This window comes from Hypomesus nipponensis, chromosome 5, assembly GCF_054491055.1.
Source record: "Hypomesus nipponensis isolate SF chromosome 5, ASM5449105v1, whole genome shotgun sequence".
NCBI lineage: Eukaryota > Metazoa > Chordata > Actinopteri > Osmeriformes > Osmeridae > Hypomesus > Hypomesus nipponensis.
The window spans coordinates 4,158,026-4,177,170 of NC_140365.1; the positions used below are offsets into that span (position 1 = coordinate 4,158,026).

The 19,145-nt window shown below is 50.3% G+C and overlaps 1 protein-coding gene across 1 annotated transcript in view; it reads left to right on the forward strand.

The window, feature by feature from the left end:
• Positions 1–624: 624 nt before the first annotated feature.
• Positions 625–19,145, forward strand: part of sipa1 (signal-induced proliferation-associated 1) — a 33,258-nt gene continuing 14,737 nt past the window's right edge. Inside the window, exons 1-5 of the mRNA XM_084698344.1 lie at positions 625–692; positions 15,509–17,161; positions 17,294–17,418; positions 17,627–17,815; positions 18,633–18,807. Of these exons, the coding sequence (XP_084554470.1) occupies positions 16,036–17,161; positions 17,294–17,418; positions 17,627–17,815; positions 18,633–18,807 (1,615 nt within the window). The 5' untranslated portion in view covers positions 625–692; positions 15,509–16,035. The remainder of the gene's footprint in view (positions 693–15,508; positions 17,162–17,293; positions 17,419–17,626; positions 17,816–18,632; positions 18,808–19,145) is intronic.

The following is a 19,145-nucleotide window of genomic DNA, read 5'->3' on the forward strand; positions in this document are numbered from 1 at the left end:
TCTCTCTTGCCCTTTAGCCCCCATCTAACCTTTCTAAACCTAAATATGTAGTTTGGCACATACTGACTGAAAGGGTAGATGCACATACTCATTTAATCTAGTTCCCCTAATCATCCAACCATTAGTCTAGCAAACGGATTAACCAGAAGAAAAAAAAGAGAGAGAAAAAGAGAGAGAGAAACAAAGAGAGAGAGAGAACGCATCCTGTCTACTGCCGTCTCACCCTCTGTGACAAGGCGAGAGAGAGAGAGAGAGAGAGCGAGCGAGAGAGAGAAGAGAGGGGGAGGAGAAAGAGCTCAGAGATGTGGTGTGTATGAGGGGAGGAGGAGAAGGAGGGGGTTGGCTTTAGCGTGATGTGAATGGAATAGAATCAGCGCAAGAGGGAGGGAGAGAGAGAGAGAGAGAGAGAGAGAGAGACACAGAGAGAGAGAGAACAAATCAACCTGCCTCCTTTTGACTGAACAACGGGATGGAGGAGCTGAGCCGCTAGACACACGCAGTCGAGAGGAGCTTTATTTTCGGAGAGGGGCAGAGAGGAGCGGACAAGGGGCAGAGAGGAGGGAGGACGAGCACGCCGGCTCACCGTGAGGAGAGATAGCAGAGAAATGCTGTCATGGGGAGAGGGGGGGAGGGAAACGACAGAAAGGAACGGGATAAAACAAGGCAGGGTCCAGCGATGCTGAAATGTGGAGGTAAGACCCGTCTTTCTCTCCTCGAGCTTTCGGGAAAATACCCACGCTCGAGCATGCTCTGTTCGGCTGACTTGATGAGGACAGCCCGTAAGCCAGATGCCTCTATATTAGCATGCATATGCTCCTATTTTCATGCGATTCAGACACAGATTCAGAGCAATCTGCTTTAGAGAAGTAGGAGAGGATGTGTCAACACAATGAGAGAACGCTTTGTCTGATAGGAAGTGATATCGGAGCGACACGGCCGCTATCCTCACGCTCTCCCGTCCTCTCCGTCTCGGCTGCGGACGCTGGCGTGTTTTAAAACTGTTATGACATTGATATGAAGCCACTGCAGACCTTGCTGTAGGACGCTGAGCGCTGCAGGACTCGAGATGTGGGCCAGGTGGAGCGAGGGATGGAGGGAGGGATCGAGGGAGGGAGGGAGGGATGAAGAGGCAGAGGAAATGAGGGAGACTGAAAGAATGAAACAGAAAGAGAGATGCGATAATGTGCTGAGATAAATGTTCCGTTTTTTCTTCTTCTCTCAAACGAGATGATTTTCTTGAGGTTGTGAAAGCCCACGAGTCCGAATGGTTGGCTCGTGCCGGGGTTAAGGAGGATGGGCAGGCTGTTGGTGTTCTCAGAACAGACAATGATGGAATGGAGGAGAGGAGCCGGGATCAGGGTGTTGTTTTCAAGGTGGCAGAGAGAGAAGGAGGGATGTGGAGGGGGGGGGGGGTTATTGTGGGGATGTGAGAAGGGGGGGTTGTGCTTTTGGGGGTTGGGGGATTGGAATGGATGGAGAGAGGGCCGACGGAGGGAGAGAAAAAGGAAGATAAGAAAAGAGAAGAGGGGCGGCTTACATAAGCCGGAGCACTCAAAGTAAAAGGCCATTTAATTTACATTGTGCCGCATGGCTCTTTATGCTCTGTGGTATTCGTGGTTGTCATTAGCGGACAATGGCATCCCGTATGACGATGAATGAGGTGGGCCAGGGCCTGGTGAAGTAGGCTCTCTCTCTCTCTCTCTCTCTCTCTCTCTCTCTCTCTCTCTCTCTCTGACAGAGCGTGGAAGACAGTCCGTGGTGTTCTGAATGTGAACCTGTGCGTGTGTGTTCTTGCATGTTCTCATATGTCTGTGTGTGTGTGTGTCCCTGTATGTGTGTGAACGTGTTCCTTTATGTGGCTGTTTGGTCCTGGATTTGCATGAGTGTGTGTTCCTGTATGTGTGTACATGTTGCTGTATGTGTTACGTGTCCCTGTGTGTGTGTATGTATGTGTGTGTTCATGGCCAGAATGCTGGTGACGTTAATTGCAGGAAATTCTACCAACCAGGTGATCACCTGGAGGCCATAATGGATATATACTGAACATTTATATGATATGTATGAATGAATGAATGAACATATATGTGTGTGTGTGTGTGTGGGGGGGGGGGGGGAGGTCTTCTATCTCTCCTAACCCAGAATCACCTCAGCCACAAACAGAGAAACCTAAGCTAGTAAGGTAGCACTGCTCAATGCAGCTGGACAGTCCAGCAGTAACACACAGAAGGCAAACAACCACAGTCACAGCACTTCAACCTGATTAACCAGATTAAAATATAGACTCTGGACATCCAATACAGCAATTTCTTGCCAATGTTAAGTACATTAATTAAATACAGGAATCTGTATCGCGTGTGAATGTGCTGTTGCCTTCTGGCCAAATAAGTCTCTTCATATATTTTAATTCAGAAGTAATTCAGCCAGACCCAGAGAGCTAACAGTGTTTCGCTCCTTGTGAGTTCCAAACTAGCTCACTTTTATTATTAGAATATGTTGAGGAACACAAATATATTTATACATACAGTTTGTACTGTGTTTATATAATAAAATTCATAGATGTATAAATATGTTGTTTTGACCTAAATGGAGAGAATGAGAGCTGGTCACTGGTGTCAGAGCAGTGTCTATATTTGTCCTGGCCAAGACTCATCCTAGCATCATAGCACAGAGCTATAAAAACCTGTAGTGTCTGGAGCTGTGTTTAAATATGAGAGACTGTCACTCTGCAGGGACATGTGGCACATATCCTTCAGCTGGAGAAGAGAGGAGGAGGTGGAGAGGAGGAGGGGAGAGAGAAGGGGAAGGGTAGGAGAGGGGGGTGAGAAGAGGATTGGAGAGGGTAGGGAGAATAAATAGTTTTTGTTGTGTCTTACTTCGCTTAATATGTACACTGCCTTGTGAATATAGCTCAGAGGTAGAAACGTCTAACTGCAGATCAAGAGGTCACAGGTTCAAATCCCCCCTGTGTGGTACGTTGCTTTGGATTGAGTCTGCTTAGTAAGCATGGTGCCTTCACACTGTTGAATGGTAATTGTAGAGGAATTCCACCGTGTTTTGTCGCAGGATTCAGCTACGACTTCAGGGCCAGCGAGACCCTCGAACGCACAGGCCCTGGCTGCCTGTGACACGTTAGGAGATTTGTGATGCTTTGGTGTACTCAGACTACACCAAAGCGACAACAAATTTTCAAACTGCAACCACAGCCAGCCGTCATAGACAGAAGGCTGCCCAGCCTCTTACCAGCCACCCATCTTTACATAATGCGTCATGTTGATGAGATTCTCTGTGACTAACCAGGGTCAAAATGAGGAGACAGTCGACGTGAAAAAACACTTTTCACATGGTCGTCTGTTTAACAAGAGAATGGATCTCCACCATGGCGCATGCTACCAAGTAGAGGGTTTTACTTGTATTCGTCGCCGAGATAAATGACTGAAAAATAAATGAAATGGCCAAAAAATGACATCTGGCCATTTTCTGATTGCATGGACAATGCAAAATTGATTCCCGCGGTGTCCCAACAGAAATAGTGGATATGCCAAGTCGATGGTACTTCATCATCTTGGATCCAATGTTTTCCTCAGGTTTGGAGGCAGACCGCCCCTCTCTGAAACATCAGCATCTCCCCTCCTCTGGCTGGCTGGGAGTCATTTAGCATGACAGGAACCAGGCAGTCAGTCAGGCAGGCTGCCAGGGAGAGCGGGATGGGGGGAGTAAGGCTCAGGAGGGAGAAGTAGAGAGGAAAGGAGGGAGGTGGGTGAGAGGGAAGGAGGGAGAAGAGAAGCCGAGGTAGGGAGGGAGGCGGGTGGCCCAGCGCAGCCTTCCCTCTGAGGGAGCCACGGGGGTTAGCCCTGGAAGCCGCTGGCTGGATCCTCTTATCGGCTTGTGCTCTCCTTTGTCACCTGTCCTCTGCGGACGACTCTGGACGACAGCTCAGCCCGTCTGGAGGAAAGTCTCCCTCACACTCATCCTCCCTCCCACTCATCCTTCTCCTGAGAGCCCAGCTCAGAGACAGGCTGCGTAAGGAGAAGCACAGAAGGAGGAAGAAGAGAGAGGGATAGAGAGAGATAGAGAGACAGAGGGAGAGGAGAAGAGAGAGGGATGGAGAGAAATAGAGAGACAGGGGGATGGAGAATAGAGAGGGATGGAGAGAAATAGAGAGACAGGGGGATGGAGAATAGAGAGGGATGGAAAGTCGGATTATTGGCAGATAGTTAATGTCCTGGGGGTATTTATCTACATGTATTTACTTAAACAGAAGTACCAGAATACAGAGATGTATGTCCAGAGGCAGGAACGGGGACTGAGACTGACATCCAAGCTTGTTGATGAGCAACTGAACATCCTTTGTTGACTTTTAATAGTATTCCGAATGGTGTAGTTGGATTTGCATAACGTAGTATGTAAATAACAGACTGATCACAAATCCTGAGGGAAGTTTGTTCACAATGTGCGTGTTTAACTGGCATTTAACCAGTTATACCTTCCCAGAGTAAACAGCACACAGACTCCCCTGTTCTACCTGTTACTTCACATTACACCATGAGAGCAGGGTGAATAACACAGACAGACAGACAGAGAGAGAGACAGAGAGACAGAGAGACAGAGAGACAGAGAGACAGGGAGAGAGAGAGAAAGAGAGACAGGCATATAGACAGGCAGAGAGACAGACAGGTAGACAGACAGGCAGAGAGGGGCAGGAAAACAGACAGATAGAGAGACAGGCAGAGAGACAGACAGACAGACAGGCAGAGAGACAGACCGACAGGGAAGGGGAGGGGGGGGGGGGGTCTCGAATTGCATGAGCACTTAATACAGCAGCTCTGATATACAGTCCACACTCCCCCTGCCATCTCTCCAGCTTATTAAAGAGACACACACACACAGAGGATCTGCATTATTCATCACTATACCATCCTAACACCACCATTGATTTCCTTTTAATCAGCCTGGGATATTGTCTGTCTGCTTGTGTCTGTCTGCCATCTCCTGGCTAGGACTGCCCTGGTGTTTAACTCTGCTGAGGAACACAACCACACACACACACACACACACACACACACACACACACACACACACACACACACACACACGAGGTGGGACTTACAAAAGCAGAGGAAAAAAATAAACCTGTCTTATGAAGGAGAAGGGTGAGGAGGTGGAGGGAGGAGAGGATGAGGAGGAGAGACTGGGGAGGGTACACACAGAGAAGTTCCTGCTGTCTCCTATTGTCCTTGGTTGATTTGCCAGAGGGCTTGTGATACGTCGTGAGACGGCAGAGATACTAGCGGTCACATTTTAGTTTTTTGAAATCCACCAACGTGTCGACCAATCCATAACTATAGTTAAAGAACGAGTGTCCAACTGGTTCGGGGTGTGTTTGTGTGTGTGTGCAGTCGTTTCAGGGTCACCAGCTGGGGAGTGGGGGCACAATAGGAGGGGCAGAGAGGAAGTGAGGGAGGAGAGAGTCTCTTCCTCCGCAGCAGGCTGTGTGTGTGTGTGTGTGTGTGGGGGGGGGTCGGCAGGGCAGTGTGTGTGTGTGGGGGGGGGTAGCGGGGGATGGGCAGGAGTCTGTGTCCAGGACCAGCTGCAGTCAGAGCAGAAGAACACTGAGGGCTTCACATCCACACACACCCTGGACCACATAATGGAGACAGTGAGAGAGCACAGGGTCAGTTAGTTCCTCTCTCACACACACGTACACACACGTACACACACACCACACACACACACCAATACAGACACAGAGAAAGACAGCTGTTCTTTCTGCATCTGCGGGCATGGTGCCACATGTCTTTGACACTCCTCTATAGAGTCAGGAAGACACAAAGAACCACAGACACACTCACTCAAACCAGGTCTTGCATGCATGCTCATACACACAGACACACGCACACACACACACACTGACACACTTCCTTTGAGCATGCTGGTGTCAGTAGAAGGGAGGATGGACCTCCATATTGGTTCATGTCAGCAGAGAGGAAGTTGTGGTTTGATGTTGAGAATTCTATAGCAGCAGCCATTTGTGTTCCAACTTCCTTTTTCTGGTATGTATATGACCACCTCTGTATGCACATACTACCTCTCTCTCACACATACACACACACACACACATGCTCACATACACGCACACACACACATAGATCCTGAATGAGGAAGATAACAAATTACATTTACTCATTTTTTAGCAGACGCTCTTATTCAGAAATGAACCAGGGCTACTGAATCTGAAACTCTGTGTATTTTTGTGGGTGCACGCATGTTTATGTGTGTGCATGTGCTTGCATGTGTGTGTATGATGTGAATTAAACCTTCCACACAAAACCACCTACAGTAGAAACTATTTACTCACAGCACCTCGTACAAACAGAGACACAGATGGCTGAGCGGTTAGGGAATCGGGCTAGTGATCAGAAGGTCGCTGGTTTGATTCCCGGCTGTGCAAAATGACGTTGTGTCCTTGTGCAAGGCACTTCACCCTACTTGCCTCGGAGGGAATGTCCCTGTACTTACTGTAAGTCGCTCTGGACAAGCGTGTCTGCAAAAAAAAAAAAAAAAAGGACAAACACACAATCATCCCTGGTCACACAGCCATGCTACACCAAGGACTTTTCCTGCAGACAAAGGTCCATGGAGCATGATTTGTATGAGCCTAACACATCGGTCAAAGACTGTGCTGGGGGTGTGGGGCAACAAATGAATCATTAAACACCGTCTAAACCTAGTCCCCAACTTCTCCTTGTCTCGTGAATAATTAAAAAAACAGCAAAAAAAAAAACGGCGGCAGACATATGTTCAATTTCTGAAGGACAGATTTGAAGGAGGCCTTGTTTCCAAACGAGTGATTTCAGAGGGGTTCAGCAGATTCTATATGCGGCCCAGCCCGGAGGTGAGCCTGACCTCCACGCTCCTGCAGAGGAGCGAGAGGTGCCAGGCGAGCCCATCACCAGCCTGCTAACACGCAGAGGTGACACAAGCCCCGGCCGCATCACACTCTGTAAGGTGACATTCAGACAGCTTCATGAGGGATGCCGGCGGGGAGACGAATCAAACGAACTCCTTGTCCGCAATCTGTTCACCTCATTCAAGGTAATGAAGATGAGGGAAGTACTGCCGCCCTTGGTAACTGGCATGTTTTTATTGTTCACTGTGCCTGGTAGTTGAGATGTACTTATTTTTCACTGTGCCTGATAGCTGAGATGTGGTTATGTAGCACGTTGCCTGGTAGCAGAGATGCGCTCATTTTACGCTGTGCTTCGTAGTTGAGCTATTATTGTTCACTGTGCCTTGATAGCTGAGATGTGGTCACTTCACGCTGTGCCTGGGAAACATCCGTTCCTTAAGTCTGACCACTGAAATACAGAACTACTCTTCACTGTACTTTCTATATGTACTACTTCCAATGTCGCATTGGATAAAAACATTTTCCAAGTGAATACAAAGTAAAATGTAAAGGTAGCCCTTTCCTCTTGTTTACTGGATGTTAGCAGTCTGGAGGTGTGCTGGATGCTAGCAGACTAACTAACAGCTAAGTGGCCTTTAGGGGCGAGGCTTGAAAATATCAGCCCGTGTGCAGGGGAAGCAGACAAGCTCGTCTCCATCTCTTTCCTCCCTGACACCTCAACGGTTTTCAAAGTCAAAATATACAGTAGTGAGGTGGAGTTAAAGTGGAGGAGAGGAGGAGGAGATAGGAGAGGAGGAGAAGAGAGGAGGAGAGGAGAGGAGGAGAAGAGAGGAGGAGAGGAGTGGAGTTAAAGTGGAGGAGAGGAGAGGAGGAGAAGAGAGGAGGATGAGAGGTGTGGAGGAAAAGAGGAGAGGAGAAGAAGAGAGGATGAGGAGGAGAGTAGTGGAGTTAAAGTGGAGGAGAGGAGAGGAGGAGAAGAGAGGAGGATGAGAGGTGTGGAGGAAAAGAGGAGGAGAGGAGAAGAAGAGAGGAGGAGGAGGAGAGGAGTGGAGGAAAAGAAGATAAGAGGAAGAAAGCAGTAGAAGTGTAGAGGAGAAAATAAATGGAGGAGGAGAGGAGTCTGGCCTGCATGACTCTGGACGACAATAACTCAGACAGATATGGGAAGTCGTGAGCTTGAAAGAAAGAAAGGATAGAGCCGGTGGAGCCACAACCAATCACTTAGTAGAAGCTGGCCCAGAAGCTGGCCCAGTTCACAGATCAGGGACAGAGATGGGGGGGGGGGGGGGGTGAGGATGGGGGGGAAAGGGGAGGGGGGGCTATAGGGGAGTAGAGAAACAGGGGAGGAGAGAGATGGGGCCTCTTCATAGTTTGTCAGGGAAACAGATTTTTGCAGGAAGGGTTATCCACACGTTTGTATTCATTGTTCTTTATTTTTCTGACGTGAAACTAAAGGTTTATATGGACATTTCCATGTTCACCTCACCGTGTACAGCTCTCGGTTTCAGATCAATGTTCCTTTTTCAATTCAATCTAAAAAGATACATCTTTGCAGTTCCCCACATCTATTCTACAGAATAGGACTGTGAGAAGCCCATAAAGAGAATGGGGTTGTGCATTGCTAGAGCATTTGACTGCAGATCAAGATGTCCCAAGTTAAAATCTTGTCGTTGCTTTGGATAAAAGCATCTGCTAAATTTACACACTGTTATTTTATTCATAATGTCTTAGTTCTCTATGTAATACACAATGTAATCTCAGTTGTAATGCAATCCTGCAAAGTGATGTCACAGTGCATTTTGGGATCAATAATGGGCTCTGGGCTGTGTGGTCCACAAAGTGAGAATGCAGGGTTAATTAGATCAATTTACCCAATCAATTGACTGTTAATGATCAATTGAGTCAACAAATCTGACTGTGCTTTGAACAGCTGCTGGTAATTTTGGTGCATTCTGGGAGTCGTAGTTCTCCTGCCTCTTCTCTGTAGTTCTGAGGTAGAAGTGAAACTGCAGGGTACGATCTGTATCTGCTGTTTTGAAAGTCAGATATCACAGTAATCTGCTGCCTCTCTCCATTTGAAAAGAGTTCATGTTAATCTCACAGACGGCAGGCATGTCCCAAAAACCAAAAACAGGGTCAAAGCACTCTGACGCTTAGGCAAGCATTCAGTCACCCAAACAGCCTTCCTGGTCCTTTTAATAACACACATCACAGCTTGAATCTTTAACCAAGACTTCTACAAAGCCTGAGAAATTGAATCAATGAACGTCCACATGCTGCAGGGCCAGACCCCCACAGACTCCTTCCACAGAGAAGCTGTGGGAAGAGAGATGGAGTCAATTCTGTCTTTACACTACAGTGTCGATCAGAATAGTAACTCGATTAGGATCTATGTATTAGATTCCTTGGCCGTCTGGCTCCCAATATAGCACCATTTAAACAATCAAAACTCACCTTTTCAACCTCGCCTTCACCTGAACATCCCCCGCTCCCTCCACTACTAGACTTGTATGTTAGTTTTCTTTATAATATTTAGTTTGTCTGTTTTGTTCAATCCTTTGTCTTTATATTTTACTGTTGTCTTGTTTTGCTTGTCCTCATACATGTAAAGCGACTTTGAGTATTAGAAAAGCGCTATAAAAAAACCAAATTATTATGATTATTATTACAGGTTTAGATGGGCCTCTAGGAAACTGAAGAGGAGCATGAACAAAGAATTCCAATGTAGTTGTACTTGTTACAAATGTCATATTTACCTTTAAATTGGAGGCTTGATTTTATCTGGCTGTGGGGGCAGAGACCAAGCCTGCTCATCGATCCTCTCTTACGTGTTCCATTGGAGACAGCTGAGCCCATTGTCCTGCCTACCTCCCATTCCTGAGGGAAACACACTTGGAACTTCAATACGGCACGGCAAAAAAAAACAAAAACAAGAAACACTGGCATTTGATTCCTAACTGCTTTTGTTGTTTGTGGGATTGATAAGAAGGGGCTTAAAGCTTTAAGCTTGATGAAAGCGTGTGAGAGAGGTTAGGAGTTGAAGGGAGATTTATCTGAGGTTGACCTCACGCTGCAGACAGGTTGCTGTGAGAACCGAGTGGGAGTGCAGCGCTAGGTGGTTTGCAGGAAGTGATGATGACGATATCCATCCTCCCGGGGGGTCAGAGCTCAGGAAGCATGTGATGTCACTTCCTGCTGTACAGGACACAGCCTGGAAGGAGGGAGGGGATGGTGCAGAGTAGTCCAGGAAGCACGGCTTCCTCAAGAGAGCGGACGGTGACTTTGGCAGCTCTCTGACCTCGTCCTCGATGTCACTTCCTCCCGGGGTTCACCCGCTGCTCTGCAGCCTTGTCCTGGGCCTAGCAAGTGCACCAAACAGGATGGAGGCACCCCCTGACCACCCCCAGTCCCCCAGCCCTCAACCCCCCTCCGCCCCAAACAGCCATGGCCTTCTAGCCACAGAGGTCAGAGCTGAGTTGATGAAAGGAAGTTCCAGAAGATATAAAGAGAACTGACCACAGACTGGTATGACTGTCCAGGCCAATTATGGTTTCAGAGAGGTCACTTCCTCAGTCCTATTGAAAAGATTGGTTCATCACAGGTCACCGAGCAGCCAGGGGGACTGACTGACAGGCAGAAAGACAGACAGGAGGGAAGGCAGACAGACAGGAGGGAAGGCAGACAGACAGGAGGGAAGGCAGACAGACAGAAAGACTGACAGGCCGGCAGGCAGGCAGGCAGGCAGTCAGGCAGGCAGGAGGGAGGGAAGGCAGATAGACAGGAGGGAAGGCAGACAGACAGAAAGACTGACAGGCCGGCAGGCAGACAGACAGACAGACAGACAGACAGACAGACAGGCAGGCAGGCAGGCAGGCAGGCCTAGACAGGCAGGCACACCAATCCAGCATCATTATCAGCCTCTCAGTGTTTCCTCAACTGCATCAGAACCCAGAGGTCCCAGTCTAATGAAGCAGCCAGGGAGAGCATGCCTCACTGGGCTGCTCTCAGACACTCTCCCTTGCTCCCAGGACTCACTCACTGGTGCTCCTCAGAGAGACTCTCCCCTGCTCTCAGGACTCACTGGTGCTCCTCAGAGAGACTCTCCCCTGCTCTCAGGACTCACTGGTGCTCCTCAGAGAGACTCTCCCCTGCTCTCAGGACTCACTGGTGCTCCTCAGAGAGACTCTCCCCTGCTCTCAGGACTCACTGGTGCTCCTCAGAGAGACTCTCCCCTGCTCTCAGGACTCACTGGTGCTCCTCAGAGAGACTCTCCCCTGCTCTCAGGACTCACTGGTGCTCCTCAGAGAGACTCTCCCCTGCTCTCAGGACTCACTGGTGCTCCTCAGAGAGACTCTCCCCTGCTCTCAGGACTCACTGGTGCTCCTCAGAGAGACTCTCCCCTGCTCTCAGGACTCACTGGTGCTCCTCAGAGAGACTCTCCCCTGCTCTCAGGACTCACTGGTGCTCCTCAGAGAGACTCTCCCCTGCTCTCAGGACTCACTGGTGCTCCTCAGAGAGACTCTCCCCTGCTCTCAGGACTCACTGGTGCTCCTCAGAGAGACTCTCCCCTGCTCTCAGGACTCACTGGTGCTCCTCAGAGAGACTCTCCCCTGCTCTCAGGACTCACTGGTGCTCCTCAGAGAGACTCTCCCCTGCTCTCAGGACTCACTGGTGCTCCTCAGAGAGACTCTCCCCTGCTCTCAGGACTCACTGGTGCTCCTCAGAGAGACTCTCCCCTGCTCTCAGGACTCACTGGTGCTCCTCAGAGAGACTCTCCCCTGCTCTCAGGACTCACTGGTGCTCCTCAGAGAGACTGTCTCCTGCTCCCAGGACTCTTATATACTCTGTGTTCTGCGGATACCTGATCTTTCTACATGCACTATTTGTACATTGCCTTGGTAGGCACGTAGCTGAAGGAGTAAAATGTCAAATGTAAATATAAATGACTCAATGGTGTTCCTCAGAGAGACTTTGCCCTGCTATCAGGACAGGAAGTGACAGCACACCTCCAGACAGGAAGTGACAACAAACACACCCAGTCTTCAGAAGGTCCTGGAGAGAGCTGTAATCCCCGGGTGGTGTGTCGGAGTGGTGTGTCCTGGGTGTGCGGTGTTTCCTGGGTAATCCAGCTTTGCTTAATCCTGAGATAGAATAGGCCAAACACATTTTGTAGATTGTGTTCATCTAAATGTATGACTGATTTGAACAACATATTATAAAAAAACACTATATTTTATTGTGGGAAGGTATTATTTATGAAAAGTCTCAAAAGAACGGAAATTCAAATGACTTGTACAACCTGAAGTCTACCGCCACACAAACAAATTGTTTTGTGATGTCCACTGTTAAAAGTATAGTAAACCAACGTAGTTTTATGTGAAGAAACATTATGCGAGTTATTACAATAACACAAGCTCAATATCTCCTCATTTTACATATATGTTAAAACCTTCCAGGAACACGGGATGATTGTACTGATGCAGTGATAGTAAAATGACAAATGGGCGGAGCTGGCATGAGTGTACCTCAGTGGCAGAGCATTAGCCTGCAGAGCAACAGGTTTCGGGTTCAAATCTCCCCGCATACGCGGCTTTAGACACAAGCCTCAGCTAACTGAACGCATCATCATCATCATCATCATCATCATCATCATCATCATCATTATGAAACTCCGCACAGCAGAACATCCACCTTGTAGGAATGGACAGCCCCAGACAGAGAGGAGAAGTGAGCGGAGGAGGCATGAGGAGGAACAATCACGAGGGGCTTCAGCTCCTCAGCCCAAACAGCTGTTTCACAGCCCGCCCTGACGCACTGGCTACAACTCAGCAGTTACTGTGTTTGACTGCAGGTCAGGAGGTTGTAGGTTCGAATCCCCTCTGATTCATACCTGGGGCGGGAGCTCAGCGGTGGGAGCTCAGCGGTGGGAGCTCAGCGGTGGGAGCTCAGCGGTGGGAGCTCAGCGGTGGGAGCTCAGCGGTCGAGCAGTTGACTGCAGATTTCGAGGTCGACCATCTGAGTCCCTTTGTGTGCCCTTTTGGACGGAAGTTAAATGAACATGGCACACTATTATTCATTTGGTTGCAGATAACCCACAGGTTGACATGCTGCTAGCTCCACCAAGCTGACTCCTTGAGGCAAAGTAGTGTATGGTTGGTAGGGCTGCTCTGAAGGTCTCAATGTGGTTTGCAAAAATATGAGGGGAGACAAACCACAGGATGAAAAAATCAAGTTGGTTATTAATGTAAAATGAGACTGAAATATCCCTCTTGCCCTGAGTTGATTAAATATGTAGCATGTGTTATTGTGCTGTTCAGACAAGTGACCTAAATCTCTGAGTAATTGGTGCAGATGGGTGAAGCAGTTTGTGTTTTTGATTACATACTTACTTTCTGCATGTGACTGAATGGTGTTGTCAAATGATGTCCAGAATGACCTTGTCCACAACACAGAGAGAGGGCAGGGTGGGTGTGTGGATATGTACACCTCAGGTGTTTGTCTCTGTGAGAGGAGAGAGAAGGGGGGGCAGTGAGTGTATATATAACAGGTAAAGGCACAAAGTAGCTTGGTTAAAGAGCCCGGGCTCATATCCTAACCCAGACCTTAAACCTGACCACGACAGTCTCTTTAACCCTAACCGTAACCCTTCTCTGAACATGCATAGTCCTGCATCCCAACAATGAAGATCGAGCCTGTGCTATACCCATCCCCCAATTTAAGTCCCAATGTTTATAGAGATTGTTCAAGGATCATATTTGGGATTTATGCCAGGAGGGAGGGGTCTGCAGTGGGTTTGTCCTTGAATATGTCTCCTAACCTGATTTGATTGAGAAAAAACGAATAACTAAAATAAGAATACATTGCCAACTGTACGAGCTTGCAGAGCCAGGGTCACGTATGGTCTGGGGATGTCATAAGCCTGTCTCTGACTCTAGACACTTTGGTCATCTGCTACCCTCGTCTGTGGAGTTGCCTGAATAGTTTGAATCATCGACCGGGAATGTACCTTTTCATATTGCATGCAATACACAATGTGTTTGTATTTGTAAGACAGAGAGGGGGGAGAGAGAGACTGACAGAGAGGCAGAGTGAGAGAGAGAGAGCAGGGGAGGGAGAGATACAGAGAGAGAGGGAGAGAGAGAGAGAGAGAGATACAGAGAGAGGGAGGGAGCAGGGGAGAGAGAGAGAAAGAGAGAGATATAGAGAGATAGATAGAGAGAAAGAGCAGGGGAGAGAGAGAAAGAGTGAAGGACAGAGAGAGAGAGAGAGAGAGAGAGAGAGAGAGAGAGAGAGTTGTCAAGCTACTTCCTCACTTACCTCAGTCTCTGCAGCGTTCAGAGTTCTGCTCTTGCGCGCGCAGGAAGCTAAGCTGCATCACTGCACCTGCTCTCGAGTCTGCAAATCATCTCCAGACAGGAGATGCATGAGAATCAGCGCGGCAGGAAACACCCTTGAGAACCTGAAGGGATGCTTGTTTCAGGCACCTTTGCGTTAGTGACAAGCGGGTTTCCGACATCGACTGATTGACGTCAATTTGGTCAAATGCAAAATGAAGGCAAATTAACTCTACAGGAACTGAGACATTTCTCAAAACACGCTTCATTTTTGGTCGGTGAGTTAAAACAGAAAGACACTTGTCATATTTAATCAGCAAGAATAGAGTTTAAACAAGACTGGTGACATTTACATTTCTGTAAGAGCTCAGATGTCAACCAGGAACTAGGTTTGATGCTGTTTCTATTCCAAGTTTACAATATATAGAAATACGAGTGTGCGTGTGTGCGTCAGCATGTGTGTGTGTGTGAGCATGTATGGGTGTGTGTGTGAAAGATAAAGCAAGCGAATGAGAGTGATAGAGACCCTCTAGTTGGCCGGCTGGTTAGGATTGTTACTTTTTCTTCTGTGTGACTGTGAAGCTGTATTAGCAGGCAGCCCTCCCCCCCTCCCCCCCTTCCCCCCTGGTCTGGCTGGCTCTATTGTGACAGTGTGCAGGGTGGATATGGGAAGCTGCACGACTGCTGCCCTGCTATTTCTGGAAAGGAAAGAATATGAATGTATGAACACAATACAGCACACGTCAGACCAGCTTGAGACGGCCTGATATAGGTTGCTGAAATTCAACGTGAAAGAAGTGCACATTTCTTTGCTAAGGGGTTTGGAAAAAAAACATTATTTGTTTGTAAATCTTTTGCTGATAATATCGAATTAAGGGTCAGTCAAGTGATCTGCCGACTATTAGTAAAATAAAATGTCACAGAGGTTGTGCATGTAAGTGTTATTCTTTGACCCAACCCACATGTTGCAGATAAGCGATCTGTCACAATCGAAGCACTGGGAGTTGGTTCCTCAAAAACAAATACTCACAAAGCGGTTGAATGAGTTGCTGTCCCTTTATAACTGTTCATTAATAGTTAATTATCTCCTCACCGAGGATCCTTATTTTGAAAACGTACGTTTGTAACATTTCATTTGAGTCTTCTGGTCAGTTGGTTTGGTCCAGTCAGGCGCCTGAGGGTGTTTAGCAGAAGTGACAAGGTGAAACGGAGGCTGAAGGGTCAGAAAACCGTCTGAGAAAATACACGTTTTTCTGTTTGTCTGCAGGTCTCAAGCGGAGAAGACCAGAGACAAGCTGTAGGAACTGAGGGCCGACTGCTGTTGGATGAGTGGTGAGAGAGGCCAACACAGACATAGTCTCCCCCAGTCAGAGAGCTGAGAGCTGGGCCACGGTGATGCTCACGCTCCCCTGGTGCTCACCTGGAAGACCCGCCCACACCCGGATCACGGCAGAGCTTGATGGAGCCCCACACAGCCTGGGCTGGAACATCCGCACCTAGAACAGGACAGACACAGGTTCCTCACAGCGGAACTTCTTAGAGATCACTTCCTGTCGAGGAAACCCTGAGGCAGGCGGTGTGGATGAGGAGCGCGCGTCCCACCTGTGCTTATTTGGAATCTGGCCTTGACCTGGCCTCGCAGGGGTGCCGGGCACCTGTCTCTTCTCCTAGTCGGCAGAGCAACGGTCAGGTGGGAGGACTCGGCTGAGAAGGAGACGTGGTAATAAGCAGCCGAGCCGACCGGACAGGACAGACGTTCAGAGAGGGACCGCGCGGTCCCCAGTCCGAGGCGCCATGCAATCCGACGACCTCTTCATCCGCAAGTTTCGCCGGCAGAGCCCGCGCCCCCCGCTGGCGACCGTGACCTTCGACCCCAAGCGCGACGGGGGCGTGCGGACGCGCGTGGTGGAGTGGCCCCCCAGGAGGGAGGGGGGCGAGGGGGCGGACGGGGAGGGCCTTCCCCCCGGCTGCGTGGGCCTGAACCTGCGCTCCGTGGGCCGGGCACACATCATGCAGCGAAGCAACAGCGACGTGACCCTAGGGGACCTGGACTCGGCCGGGAAGGCCGGGGGGAAGGCAGCGCGGGCCGGGGGGGAGATGGCCGGCCCCGGGGCCCAGGGGGACTCAGGGGTGGTGCTGCACAGGGAGTACGGCAGCCTCTCCTCCCTGGAGAGACAGATTCTGATCCAGGAGGCCAGGGCTGAAGACCAGGGGCCGCTGAGCCCCAACGCCCAGCGCTTCAAAGACCCATTCATGCTTCTGGGCCTCCAGGGGGCCCCTCCGGAGCCCGACGGATTCTTCCGGGCGCTATCCCTCCCGATCGGGGACACCCCGAAACCGGCCAAGCCCCCTAAACCCGAAGGTCTGAGCAAGAAGGCCAAGGCCACGCCCTCTCAACCCCCGCAGCCCGGTCCCTATGACAACCTGGGGGGAGGGGCCTGGGTGAGGAACTTCGCCCACTACGACGTCCAGAGCATCCTGTTCGACCTGACGGAGGTGGCCAGCAACCGCGACAGCATCGGACGCAAGAAGAACATCACGTCCGGTGCCTCGGCCGCGTCGCAGCTGCGGCCGCTCTCCCAGGCCACGCCCTCCTCGCCGGCGCAGGGAGGGGCGGCGGGGTCGGGGGTCGCGGAGGACCCGGAGCAGGCCCTGCTAGACGAGGGCGACGGGAACGACAACGAGCTGCTGCTCAGCTGTCCTCACTTCCGGAACGAGATGGGGGGCGAGGAGCGCGCGGGGCTGGGGCGGGGCCGGGGCCGGGGGGGCCTGTGGCTGGGGCTGAGGAACCCTAACGACGCCGTGTCCGTGCTGGAGGAACCCAGAGAGAGTCACGTTCAGCAGCAGGGCAAGAGCAACTACTTCATAGAACACGCCGACCTCGGGGCCCACTACTACCGCAAATACTTCTACATGAAAGGTCAGGGCTGAGACGTGTGTGTGTTATAGAACTGTACGTCTGGTTTTTTTTGTCGTCTTTTAAGGAATGCAGCTTTCGTTTTCGTCGATGGGTGTGTCTTTGTGAAACATGACATCATGTCTTGTCCACCAGACCACCAGAATTTCTTTGGCATGGACGACCGTCTGGGTCCAGTGGCCATCAGCTTCCGCAGGGAGGAGAAGGAAGGTTCTAGCGGAGCGCAGTACAACTACAGGATCATCTTCAGAACCACAGAGGTGAGCTGGGTTCCACTGCGACATGAACCCTGACCTTTTGACTACATGTTAGTAAATAATATGCTGTTTTGTAAGGGGAGCGTATGGTTTCAGCACTTATAGTGCTTGTTGCATCCCAATTGTAACTCACTGCCACCCCCCTGCCCCTCCTTCCTCCCTGCCCCCTCCTCCCTGCCCCTCCTTCCCCCTGCCCCGCCCCCTCCCCCAGCTGAAGACTCTGAGAGGCTCCATCCTGGAGGAGTCGGTGCCGTCGGCAGCGCGCCACACCACCCCCCGCGGCCTGTCGCCCAAGCGGCTGCTGGAGTTCATCATCCCGGAGCTCAACCTGCACTGCCTGCGCCTGGCCTCCACCTCGCCAAAGGTCCGCGACACGCTGCTCAAGCTGGATGAGCAGGGGGTGAGTCCGCCGCCCCGCGCCCACAACACGCCGCCACACCGCGCCCACACACCGCGCCCCCACACCGCGCCCCCACACCACGCCTCCACAACACGCCCCCACACCACGCCCCCACACCACGCCCCCACGCCCCCACACCACGCCCCCACACGGGGCCACGCTCGGGGCGATGGGGGAGAGGAACCGGTAGAGGAGGGGGAGGAACACAGGGGTTTTTAGAAACAGGAAGTACGCTTTCTACTGCTATTGATAGTTTGCCGTTTGAAAAATAGACAGTCAGAGGGGACTTTGTATATCAAGTGTTCATGAAGTCACTGCCGCTTCAGCTGACATGTCGTGGAATTCGATTGGGACAGAGCGAGGAGATGTTGCATCATTCAGTAGCACTGTAAGACTGTCGGTTGCTTGAGATCTTTTTTGTTCCACAGATGGGTGAATCCACAGGTCTCAGTCACATACCCTATTACACAGACTAGACGAACTTGGTATAGTGGAAGTATGGGTGTCTCATACATAGGGGGATTTGAACCGGAGACCTCTAGATCTGCAGTAACGTGCTCCACCACTGAGCCATACCCACGGCTGTAGATGGGTGTAGCCAGAGGGCGAATAATACAATGACAATCGGGGGGGTTACGATTACAAATAAAAACGATAGATAAATGTACCGCCCCCCCGACCTGTTGTTTTGACCTCTTTTGGGGGGGTCCGAGTCTTAATTAGGGGGCTCAAACCCCCCAAACCGCCCCGTAACTCGAACCCTAGGTGGAGCTCTCCCTCACCCTCCCTCCCTCCCTCCCTCCTGTGTCTCCCTCAGCTGAACTTCCAGAGGAAGGTGGGCGTGATGTACTGCCGCGCGGGCCAGAGCTCAGAGGAGGACATGTACAACAACGAGAGCTCCGGCCCCGCCTTCGAGGAGTTCCTGGACCTGCTGGGGGAGCGGGTGCAGCTGAAGGGCTGGGAGAAATACAGAGCTCAGCTGGACACCAAGAGTAAGGCCCTCACACACACACACACACACACACACATATGCATACACACACAAACATGCATACACACACACACATGCATACACACACACACACACACATGCATACACACACACATGCATACACACATGTATACACACACACACACATGTATACACACACACACACACACATGCATACACGCATGCATACACACACACACACACATTCATACACACACACACACACACATGCATACACACAAATACATATACACATACATACACACACACACACACATATATATACACACCCTCTTAAACAACTTAACAACTTAAAACCCTACATACATGCGGTTATTG